The sequence below is a fragment of the Monodelphis domestica genome, chromosome 1 (assembly GCF_027887165.1).
Source record: "Monodelphis domestica isolate mMonDom1 chromosome 1, mMonDom1.pri, whole genome shotgun sequence".
NCBI lineage: Eukaryota > Metazoa > Chordata > Mammalia > Didelphimorphia > Didelphidae > Monodelphis > Monodelphis domestica.
In genome coordinates this window covers 232,777,461-232,790,338 of record NC_077227.1, presented here as the reverse complement: position 1 = coordinate 232,790,338, position 12,878 = coordinate 232,777,461, and the positions used below count along the sequence as shown (strand labels likewise).

General features: G+C 40.0%; 1 protein-coding gene across 21 annotated transcripts in view; it reads right to left on the bottom strand.

Annotated features, from left to right (window-relative positions):
* Positions 1–12,878, bottom strand: part of FOXN3 (forkhead box N3) — a 547,426-nt gene that overhangs the window by 289,230 nt on the left and 245,318 nt on the right. For 20 of the 21 annotated variants that reach the window (XM_056810542.1, XM_056810551.1, XM_056810553.1 and 17 more), the window contains one exon: positions 7,382–7,938. In XM_056810542.1, the coding sequence (XP_056666520.1) occupies positions 7,382–7,924 (543 nt within the window). In that variant the 5' untranslated portion in view covers positions 7,925–7,938. Of the gene's footprint in view, positions 1–7,381; positions 7,939–11,237; positions 12,036–12,878 lie in introns of those variants that run through there. The other variant, XM_056810549.1, reaches the window with a different exon arrangement.

Here is a 12,878-nt window from a genome sequence, read left to right as displayed (position 1 = left end):
TTTAAAAAATGGTACCAAATAAGAACTGGGAAAATGTTTTTCAGGGGTGTCCAACTCTTTGGGGTTTTCTTAGCAAAGATACTGGAGAGGTTGCCATTTCCTTCTCCAGCTCACTTTCCAGAGAAGGAAATGGAGACAAACAGAGTTAGGTGACTTGCCCAGGGTCACACTGCTAGTATGTGTCTCGGGCCCCCTGAGTAATATCCCCGAATCTGGATCCAGAGCAATCCCCAGGTAGATCTTTGAAGGAGGCTTTTTCTCCAAGCTGAAGCTGGATATATCCTGGCAAGCTTTTGCTTGGTCTCAGAATGAAAAAAAGAAATCTAGGTGAAATCCATCTGTAATGGGAATCCCTTGATCACATCTCTGCTTGGAAAGCTCTGGCTCGCTACCTCACGAGCACACCCATGGCTTTTCAGACAGTTCTGAAGGTCTGAAACCTCTCCCTTTGGCTGCCACCTGTTGCTGCTGCTGCTCCGGGTCATCGCTCCTCAGGTGTGCCGGTCCTGATGAGTGGGGAGGTGTACATCCCAGGAAAAGGGAGGCAAGAGCCAAGGCAGGAAAAGCAAAGTACAAAAGAAACCTAAAGGTTGAGCAAAGCCCCCACCAAGTCAGAAGTGAGGAAGCGAACAAAGGGAGGACCCAGATCCCGGAGGGCAGAGCAGGCGGGACAACCAAAGTCCATCCAAACAAGCTCTCTGGGAGAAGCATCTCAAGGAGGCTGGTCACGGGCCTAGACAGGAGTTCCCAATCCCCAGGAGGAATCCCCACTACAGAGGCTGCTGGGGGCCTCCGTCTAGGCTTTTGTTCTCTATTCACCCAGTCAAAACCAGGCCTCGCTGGGTCTAATCCAGAAGGAAAGCCTCACAGGAGATTAGTAAAAAACTCCAGGGCAAATGAGAAGCAAACGTTTCTGGCACAGGCAGGTTCCTGATAGCATGTTAGAGGGCCTCAGCTGATGGGATTTTTATTAGAAGGATCTCCCTCGATACTCAAAAAAATCCCATGAGACCAGCAGTGCAAAAGGAAGAGAAGAGAACCCTCCTAACTGAATGTCTTATCATCAAGTGGCATCTGGAAAATGATCCCCATGTTCTAGATGGGGAAAGAGGCTCAGAGAAGTTTTGATTTGACTGAGGCTCAACCAGGAAGCTGTCAAGGCAGGTCTGACTGCAAGTCCCGAAGACCATACAGTCAGGAAAGAGAGAAGTTCTATAAACGTGATCATATTTTTATCCAACTTGCAATTGCTATGGGGGGGAAAGAGGGGGTTAAGTCTCTAGATCCAGAGAGCATGCATTCATAGGGCATTTTCCCACTAAAATCAATCTTTCCTCCCCCCACAAAAATTACACCAATGAATCTGTGACAAGTTTGGGGGAGAAGAACCTCCCAAAGATGTTATTGCATTTTATCAGGAGGCAGAGATTAAAAGCTATTATCATTTCATATTTTTCAGCATATGGGGGTGCTATCACATAACGGACAAACTCATCTGCCAAGCCATTTTTAAAAAGAAAAACTGCCCATAGACAAAGGGATACAAGACTTTGAAAGTAACTGTGGACACCTTGAGGGGCTAAAGGGGGAAGAGAAGGAACCTCTGTGTGATCAGTCAGGAGAAATGAGAAAGAGAAAGACTTGGGAACCTAACGTACAGTCTAGCAACACTCAGCATTCTGGGTCAAGTTTAAGATTGTCTTTAGCATCTATAAACAACAGGATTTTGCCACATCAGAGGAAAACTCTCTCTCTCTCTCTCTCTCTCTCTCTCTCTCTCTCTCTCTCTCTCTCACACACACACACACACACACACACACACACACACACACACACACTTCCATCCCAAAAACTTTTCAGAGGTAAATGAAGACATCGTTGTGCCTAAACTTTTATTTTTACCAACAAAAAGACAGAATTTGAAGTCATTTCCCCAGTGGCAATGCTGAGACAAAAACCCAGAACTAGTAAAATTTCCATTCTGCTTTGCTTTCTACCGGATCCCAAAGTCTCCTCCACACCTCAAAACGCAGAGTTCTTAACCTTTTAGTGTCATAGACCTCATTGGCAATCCATGGACATCTAAGAACAAAAATTTTTAATGCACAAAATAAAACACCTAAGATTATTTATAAGGGAAATCAATTATGTTGAAATAAAGGTGCAATTTCCCCTCCTCATAGCCCCCCTCAAGTCCAGTCAAAACCCCTTAAGGGTATTCTGGGTTAAGAACCGCTGCCCTACAGCCAGTACAAATGCTTTTCAAACTCTCAAAAGACACAGCTTTCCAGTCAGGTTCCAAATAATCCACAAGACAGACTTATTGTTTATAAACATCATGTATTTTGAATAGCATTCTGTTTAAAAATAGAAGGAGTGAATGACGAACAGGAGAGTGTAGGCTCGGGCCTTATGATCTGGGCTATAAAAGCATGATTGGTTTTTATTTCTCATTTGGAAGTACTAATAGATTCAGAGAACGTTTAAGCCAGAAAGATGCTTAGAGAGATCAGCAAGCCAAAGAACCTCCTTGTTAAGGTCACAGATAGTAACAAGGAATGGGGTTAAAACCTCTATCTCCTGGGTCCATGGACAGAGCCAGGGATCCATGTGAATCACACAATGGCAAGAGCCTTCAAATTTTTAATATATAGAACTGTGCGGCAAAGATATCTTATAAAAAGGAAAAAGCAGAAGTTTCTAAACCTCTCAGATCAATACAAATACATAATTAAGTTTTTGTAGAGGACTAAATCAATGCATTGATGGACAAAGATATATGTCAGGAGGAGCTGGTTTCAAAACTGACCTTAGACACATCCAAGTAGTGTGACCTTGGGCAAGTCATTTGACCCCAAATGCCTAGCCCTTATTGCTCTTCTGCCTTGAAACCAATAATTAGAACTAAAACTAAAACAGTAGGGCTTAAAATCAGTAAAGGCTTTATGTGTCCAGGCTACAAAGCACTAAAATCCCAATTTAAAACCTAGCTATAAGCTTTGTTGTAAACAAATAAAAAGGGGGGTGGGAGGGCGCACACACAGAAATAACTAAAAGGTCCTTAAGACAGCACTGAAGGTTCCCGTTCAATGTATGAGGCACATATACAAGGCTGCATTTCCTGACTTCTAATAAACATTTCAAATTCTATCCCAATGCCAAATTTTAGGACTGTGTGAGGAAGATGGGCAAGAATCTTTAGTCCCCAAACTATGGGTCACAGATCTGCTTTTTCTACACTACCCCTCATTGAAATTCTATACTACTGAGAATGATCCTTAACAGGCCCCAACGTAAGAAAGAAAATAAAACAAAAAGTGGAAAGCCAAGAATTTCTAGGGAATTAATGGGGAAAAAAAAGTGAAGGAAAGAGGCCTAGCCATATCGCATCTCAAACTATATTTTAAAGTGGTCATCATCAAAACAATCTGGTATTGACTTAGAAATTGAGTAGGAGATCAATGGAATGGATTATGTACTCAATACAGAGAAGTAAACAACCACAGTAACTCAGTATTCAATAAATCCAAAGATCTAAGATTTGGCGGGAAGAAACCATTCCTGACAAAAACTGCCAGGAAAAATAGAACAGTATGGCAGAAACAAGGTATAGACCAACATATCATACCATATACCAAGTTAAAGTCAAAATGGATCCTTGAACTAATAAAGGGTGACATCATAAACAAATTAGGGGAATACAGAAAAGTGCATCTGTCAGGCCCATGGATGTGGGAAGAATTTATAACCCAACAAGACATGGCGATTATAACAAAATATGGAATGGATAATTTTTATTACATTTTAAAAATTTCTACACAAACCAAACCAATGCTACCTATATTAGAAGGTATTTAGCAAGTATTTCTGACAAAGGCTTAATCTCTCACATATATAGAAAACTGATTCAAATTTACAGGACTAAAAAGCACTACCCAATTAACAAATGGTCAAAAGATAAAAATAGATAGTTCTTAGAGGAAGAAATCAAAACTATAATCAAATCTATAATCATAAGAAAAACTGCTCCAAATCACTATTATTAGAGAAATGCTCATTGAAACAACTCTGAGATACAACCTCACATCAATCAGATTGGTTGACATGATCAAAAATAAAAACTATAAAAACTAGAGGAGATGTGAGAAAATTGAAATACGTAATACGCTATTAATTAGAGCTGTGAACTGATACAACCATTCTGGAAAACAATATAAAACCACTCATAAAACTACTGCATACCCATTGACCCAGCAATAATGCTACTGGGTCTGTATGCCAAAGAGATAAAAAAATAAAAGGAAAGGATGGAGATTTGGCTTGGTCTTGATCCTCAATCCTTTTTTAACTATCAGTACAAAAATAGTTTTAGCAACCCTCTTTGTAGTGGCAAAGAATTGGAAACTGAGGAAGTATCCATCAATAGGGGGTTGATCAAACAAATTGTGGTATATGGTTGTAAATGACAAACAGGATGAGTTCAGAAAAACGTCAAAAGGCTTACATGAACTGATACAAAGTGGAGTGAGCAGAACCAGAAAAGTATATACAGTAACAGAAATATTATATGACGATCAATTGTAAAGGACTAAACTATTATCAGCAAAATAAGTCTCCAAGATAACCACAAGGGACCCATGAAGAAAAGTGCTATATATATTCACAGCCAACGAAGGAACTGTTAAAGAGTCTGACTGCAGATCAAAGCATGCCATCTTCCACTTTATCTTCTTCATGGTTTTTATTTTTTAATTATATGGGTGAAACACATCTGTCACCGCATGAGCAATATGGAAATATGTATTGTTTAATAGCACTGATATAACCTAGATCAGACTATTTACTTCAGGGGAGGGGGATTTTAATCATATAATGTCAGCAAATAATTGTCCAAAATTGTTTCTATACCTAATTTTTTGTTAAAACCCAATAACATCAATAAAAATTTTAAAAAGAAATAAAAATGAGAAACGCATCCTCCAAGCCTTTGCTTCCCATGGCATCATATGGACCACAGACACCTAAATTAAAAAGCTTCCTGGAAGCCCATCAAAAAACATGTCAATACAGGCTAGAATGGATAAGAAAGGAGGCCTGTGAAAGATGAATCTTTTCAAGTCTTTAAAACAAATACTTGTTCACTGGTAGGTATCTGAACTTGTTCTGAAAAGGGCACCAAGGTAAATATGACTGAAAAATGGGGGGAGGCTTGGAGAAAAGAAGGAAGTTCAGTTTCTCCCAGCATGGGGTGCAGATTGATATACCACCAACTAGGAATTGCTTTCAATTCCCAAAGCTAATAAATAATCCTCCAAAATCTTATGCTTTGGAATTCATCTTGTTTCCAGTTTCAGAATGGGTCACTTATTTTTATGCACATGTACAATATGTCAAACATGTGGACACATACATGCAAGAACATTTCTCAACAGGCTGAAAATCTTGGTGAAAGTTGCTCTATTAATAATGTTTGTCTTTTTTTTTAAATGGAGGTGAGATTTCTTCTTAGTGGTTCTGCTTGTAGAAGGGTTGTAACTTTTTCTTTTTCCAAGGAACCTGCCTTTAAACAATCCCAAGGATGAGTGTGTTGGTGCTTAAAATGAGTAAGGCCCTTCCTTTGCTAAGGAGGACCATCCTTAAACCTCAGTACTGGAGTCAACCACTGCCCAACCTTCAGGCCTCCAAATGCCACAGAGGCTCAGAGGAAAAGAAATACAGAAGAATGGTATGAGAGACCTAGGACAGCAAAGAGACGGAGCCAAAGCTCAATCCTCAAAAACTGAAGCTTACTAGAGGGATGGGGCATGTCTCTCCTCTAGCACCATTTGTCCCAGGCAGTACAGATCCAGTCATTAAGTTTATATTAAAACCAGGAATTATAAGAGGACAGCTAGGTTGCCCAGTGGATAGTACCAGGCCCTGGGGTCAAGAAGACCTGAATTCAAAATCAGCTTCAGACACTTACTAGCTATGTGGCCCTGAGCAAGTCACTTAACCATGTTTGCTTCTGTTTCCTCAGGTGCAGAATGAGCTGGTGAAGGAAATGGAAAATCACTCCAGTACCTTTGCCAAAAAAACCTCAAATGGGGTCATAAAGAGTTGGAAATGACTGAACGACAACAAAAAAACAAAGAACTCCAGGAAGAAAGGGAGAGAATCACTAATGAATTTGACCTCTTTGGCCAACAAGATCAAAGGCTTATAATAAGCTTGGTCCCTCCATGTTCAAATCTTCCTCTTCCTCTCTCCTGATCGGTTTTTCAAAGTCTCTGGGTGAACTGGATTTTCAGAAAGAGTAAATCCAAGAAGCACATGGAAAACCACTGCTCTTTCCATTTCCCCATGAAGTTTGATTCCACTCAGGACATGAGTAGTTTCCACAGCCTCCTGATTCTATTTTGAAACAGAACTCTCTCTCAAGGTATAAGTTAAGGTCTGAATTCCACAGAGCAGCTGACCCAACACAATACCTACCCTGAGATCAAACCGAAACTTCAAAAAAAACTCAAAGAATTATGGCGGGGAGGGGTGAGAACGGGTGGTATATTTATTATCCCTGAGAGCCCACATAAATGATGGAAAAAAAACAACAAAAAATAACTCCTCTCTGTACAACTTCAAAACAAAGTACAAAAATACCAAGTCAGTTGTGGATTTGCCTAGAATCCAGCCCTAAACCTTCTAGGAGTTTCATACAAAGTAATCAGATATGATCAACCATTTATTATACAAGCAGTTAAAGAAAAGTAATCCATGTAGTTCCCTGTCTATTTTCGGTTTTCTATCAGAGGGGGACTCTGAAAATATCCTGTATAATATTAAGGTAGCGCCTCTTTTCTCCAGGTTAATAAGGCAGAAGAGATACAGAGATGCATCTCTCTTCTATATGTACCTTTTCGGTGATCAGTTTGCTTAGGCACAAGCAAACTTCAGGAATTAGTGCCTGCAAATAGAACCTTTCTTGGACTCTAAAACCCAACGATTTCTAACACAAACTGAAATTTTAGGGGAAGGGTCAAGCCTGGAAACTAAGAATGACATTTCTGTCATTCAGTTAACGATGGTGCAGAAACACTACAACAAGCAGGTAGTCTCAGCAACAATATCTAAAAACCGTGTTATATTAAATATGCATAAGGATGCCAGCTTTGGGGAGCAAAGTTTGGAAGAATTCTTTCAGATGTCTAGACAACGAATTAAATAAAGTCATAATCGGCCATCCTAAAGACTCTGCTGGTTTTTTCAGCACAATGAACTTATACTCCCTTAAAAGGAGATCTTCAAAGGATGGCTTTTCCCCCCCTTTAGCAGAGAAGATTAAAACAAAATTAGCAGAGGCAACAGAATTATACGCATCATTTCCAGACCCTGAAAGGCTTACCTGGCTTCGGTCTTTATCCACTTTCTTAAAACATTTATTCAATGACAAATTATGTCTCACTGAGTTTTTCCACCCCGTGGGTGCATTTGCAAAATATGGAAAGTGTTCCAAGATCCAGTTGTATATATCCTTTACTGGCAGTCGCTTGGTTGGAGAGTCTTCAATGGCCATAAATATGAGGCAGCTAAAAGAATAAGGAGGTTTACAGTTGGGGTTCTGCCTGGCATCATAGGGCATGTCAGAGTGAGCGGGAGAGGGGGGGGTGTCATCATCGATGTCCTGAACAGGGCTGACACTCCTGAGGACCGAATCCCCGAAGCTCTTTAACAAGTTCTTACTCTCATGCAACCAGTTCAAGTTGGTGAGCTCTTCATCTTCCATGGCCCCCTTTTCTAATCGGATGGCAGGCAAGGCAAAGTCGAGGTCATCGTCATCGTGAAGGGACTTGGACAAATCACTACTTCTGTAACACTGGCTCAGGCCACTGGAAACACTAATTCCTGAGCCCTCTGGCTTCTTACTGGGAGGCATGACTGGACCCATTTAGGTGGAGGCTCCTGGCAAAGTAAATTTGAGAGAAAATATTAGCTGGTAAATCCTTAAAAGAAAGTATATGACGCTTCCTTCCTACCTCTCTTTTCCCTCACCTCCATCCACACATTCCCCTACATGGTCACATATCTTTATGCATTGTTCACATTATTCTACACATGAAAAAGCTAATAAATGAAATCCTTTACAATCCAAATGAAATACTGATTTTAAACAGGATAATAACAATAACAATGACGTGGGAAATAGTGGAATACTTGTGATACTACGTCACAAGACATTAACCATGAATGATGAGGTACAAATAAAACAAAAAAAGGAGAAACTTCACTCATATCAAGGACGGATCCGTTCCTGGTTCTCTACTGAAATTGACGTGACCTTCCCACTGTTCCCCATCTCCATAAGTCATGTTTAATGCCACAGTTTCACCATCTTCAAGAGATGACAAGATGGAGCAACAGTCTGTGTTTCTATTGCATCTTAAAGAGTTTAAGATTAGGGGGAGAGCTGGGTAGCTCAGTGGATGGAGAGGCAGGCCTAGAGATGGGAGGTCCTAGGTTCAATTCTGGCCTCAGACACTTCTCAGCTGTGTGACCCTGGGCAAGTCACTTAACCCCCATTGCCTAGCCCTTACTACTCTTCTGTCTTGTAGCCAATACACAGTATTGACTCCAACAGGGAAGGTAAGGGTTTAAAAAAAAGAAAAGAGGTTAAGATGCAATTTCCTCATGACCTTGTGAGGGAGGAAGTAAAGTATTCTCATCTTCATTTTACAGATGAGAAAACTGAGGTGAAAGTGACTTGCCTAATGACCATAACTGTCCAAATTGGGGCTAAAATTCACAGGTCCTACAAATAAGTCAAAGAGGGCTGCTTTCTTGTATTTCCTTGATATCAGTACTTACGTGCAGCCAGGTTTCCCTGAATCCAACAATAAATATTGTTGAGGATGCAAAAGTGTTTAAATGTATTATACATTATATACACATCTCTGGGCTTTAAAATATTTGTTTATGTTTAAATATATACATAGGCGTATATATAATATTGGTGACTCAGTAGATAGAGGGCCAGCCTTGGAGTTAAGAGAACTCCAGAGTTCAAATACAGCCTCAGATACTTTACTGGCTGTATGACCCTGGGCATATCACTTCACAATTTGCCCAATTTTCCTTCTCTGTAAAATTAGCTGGAGAAGGAAATGGCAAAGTACTCCAGTATCTTTGCCAAGAAAAATCCAAATGAAATCACAAAGACTTAGACAGGGCTGAAAAACTACTGAACAACAACATATAAGACACACATATATAAATATATGTGTGTGAGTCTTTATATTTATATTTATGGATACATGTGTGTACATAGTACGTATACACACTCACACACACACAGAGCTTAAAGCCAGTTGTTTCAGATTAAGTTCAGCTGTTCTCATTTTGAGTACATCCTGACTGCATTGTGATTAAACTGTATTGTCAGGAGGCCACATCCATTTTAGTGTTTTCTTGGATTTCTCTCCCTCTTTCCCCAGCATCTCTCCCATTCACAAGTAACAAGATCTGCAATTTTAAGCAGAGCTGTATCGGTATAGTCTGAAAAAAAGTGAAGAAGAACCCTGCATATCTGGACTGAAACAAGAAATCAGCTTATTTTAAAAGGCAGTAACTTTTGAGTATTCAAAAAGGGCATTCAAGAGCCCATGGGTTAATGTTAGAAGCACTGAGAAGGGGAGGGATGAGAAGGGTTACTAAAGGCTCTAGAAGCTAGGAAGGCTGCTACATGTATTGCTACACAATTATATTTCCCTACTTTTATCAGTGACCTAGAACAAGAAGCATATAATAAAATAGCAACTAAGAAAGTCAATGAAAGAGTGCCAACAGCCCTCAAAAGAATGACCTAGGCAGATAGGAAGTTTGGTTAACCATCTAAAATCCAACACAAGTTTTGAAACATAGCAGAAATTATGCAAAAGGGTAATTTGGATGCCTCTTGTTTTACAGCTGAAAAACAGTTTGGTTTGATGGTTGTTTTTGGTTTGTTGTTTAAAGGGGAGGGAAATTTTGGAAAGGAGCTAAGACACACAAAATGTCAAGACCTATCAAAAGAACCATTAAGACTGTCTGAAAGCCCTGACACCCTACTTAAGGGATCACAGGATTTGGATCTGAGAGGGACCTTAGCAGCCTTCTTGTTTTATAAATGAGGAAATCCAGAGAGGGGGAGGGACTTCCTAGAGGTCAAATTTAACAAGTAAATAAACAGCAGAGTCAGGATTCAAACCAAGGTCCTTTGACTCCCCATCTCAACCAAAGAATCTCTCACTGTGGCAATATGCATTGAACAAATCTTTACTGATTTTTCAAAGATAAAAGGGATCTTTTCCTCCTCTCAACACTTGGCATTCCTCCTATTGGCTTACTATAGCCTTTTTTTTTTTAATTAAACACTTACCTTCTGTCTTAAAAAGCATTATTAAGCAAGGAACAAGATTGATAAGGGCTAGACAACTGGGGTTAAGTAATTCACCCAGGCTCACACAGCTAGGTCTGAGGTCAAATTTGAACCCATAACCCTCCTGTTTCCAGACCTGGCACTCAATCCACTTAAATGCACTATGGACGTACTATATTCTAATTTGTATCGAAAATTATCTATAAACAATCCCTCTCTACTAGCTCCTTGAGGGTAAGGGCCCAGATTTCTTTTATATCTGTATCTCTTCCAGCATACTAGTTCATTGATTTCACTGGGGGGGGGGGAGGGGTTCCCTCAATGAGGAAAGGTTTTTTGATGAAACTGAGTCCACACTTTTCTTCAACTACAATCTCAGAGCTGCCTAAAACAATGTGCATTTCTGTTATTTGACTAAGGTCATACATAAAACTTGAGGTGCTTAATAAATGCTTCATACTAATACTAATACAATGGAATTGCCCACCTGCTCCCCTCCCCACATATATGCTCATTAATTCACACAGGAAAAAGGAATTAAGTATACCTATAATGTATCAGGACTGTGCTGCGCACTTCACAAGTATCTCATTTGCTCTTTACAACAACTCTGAGATAGGCGCTATTATTATTATTCCCTTTTACAGTTGAGGAAACTGAGGCACAGAAGTTCAGTGATTTGACCAGGGCCATATGGCTAGTAAGTATATGAGACCAATTTGAACCCTAGCCTTCCTGACTCCAAACCCATCTTTCTATCCAACGCACTATCTAGATGCCTCTACACAGCTGGGCTTAATAACCATTATTTTGAATGAAGGAAGTAAAAAAGTAGCCCTAAGAGTACCTTTTCTCCTCTAAAAGGTTGAATCAACTTTTTGAATCGAGCTTTCAAACTACTACTTTTTATCAGTGTGATTTTGGGCAAGTCTTTCCCTCTTTAGAGCTGTTTTCTCATCTGTTAAAATGAGGACAGGGGAAGAAAAGATGGTACGTGAAATGATCCCTCCAGTCCCTTGCTTGCAATTCCAAAAGGATAAGAAGGCTGTGAGTATAATCTGTTAATTTTAAAGGAAATGCAGAACACTAGTGTGAAGTTTCCCTGAAGCAGGAAACAAGAATGAAATTTTGTCTACAAGGTATATTTTATTCCTGCCAAACAGGAGCAACAACAGTGGGCAAAGGGGAGGAGTTTTACTATAACCTGAAAACTGTTTTCTTTATAATTAGATCAAATCTGGGCTTCTTTGTCAAAGGTCTGAAAGTTCACATCAAATATCTTCATTTCTGGTGAACAAATAGAACTTCCTACTCCTCAAAGGGGAACAAGCTAGACCAACTCTTCAAGCTTAAGTCAACTTGAGCTCTAAATGAAAGTTTTATGTCTCATGAGCTTCTAAACAGGAAAATTATATCATGGCTGACAGTAAAGTAATTTAATTGCACTGTTGCTATGACAACATGCTGCTCTCTTTCTGTTTAATTTGCTTATTTGTCAGTAGCTTCCCAAAGGAATGAACAAGCTATTCTCCATGTTTTCTTTTGTTTTAAACAAACATTTTCGGAGGCCAGCAATAATAGTTTCTTTCATTAAATGATACTTCAAAAATAAGTTTAGAAAAATAAAGAGTAAGGGAGTAAGGTCCAATAACCTTCTTTCATTTCTTTGTTTTGCCTCTATTCCGAGAGAGCCTTCCATTTAGCTGCCCCCCCCCAACTACATACCTACAAATCATATATTTTACAGCAAGAGTGTGCAAAGGCTCTTGACCTCTAAGTTTGGTTTAAAACACATTTTCTAGAAACCACAGCTGAATATTTTTCCATTATTCTGTTCTAACTGCAGCACTAGCCAAATCTTTTACCCTCCCTAGTGGGGGGGGGGGGAGAGAAGAGTATGCAGTTAAACAAACATTTTTTAATCTGCTGCCAATTAGGCAGCAGATATTGTCAATAGTTATTCAGTGGTGACCCCCTTACAACTTTTCTTTTTAGAATTAGTTACATTACCCCAACACAGTTTTTTTATGCTTTGCTGCGTTTTTTTAAAGAGATAAACTGCTTTAGAAAAGCTTGTTTCTTGCCCACTTCTAAAAATTCTCCACCATAACTAGCAGACGCATTAATGTTAAGGCCTCAACAGATGTTCACTATGGGATTGGGGGTGGGGGGGGAATAGAAATTTCAATAGCGAAGCTAAAGGAGTCAGAGAGTTTGTGGGGCCGGGGGCAACTCCATCCTCTCCCCGCCGCACCCCCCCCCCCGGTTCTGCGCGCGCACACCCTGGGCTCCCTTCTACTGTACTTGTCAAAAACATTTGAAGGGGAACAGCGAAGGCAGCGATTGGCTAAGCTTGGAGTCAATCAGCGGCGTTGCTAGGAGACGGGGAAACTGCTCTTATTCCCCACACACAGGGCAGTTGGGAGCTCACATACCTTCACTGCTGGTCAGATGTCATAAACGTTTTATTGGCCTTACGGGTTGCATG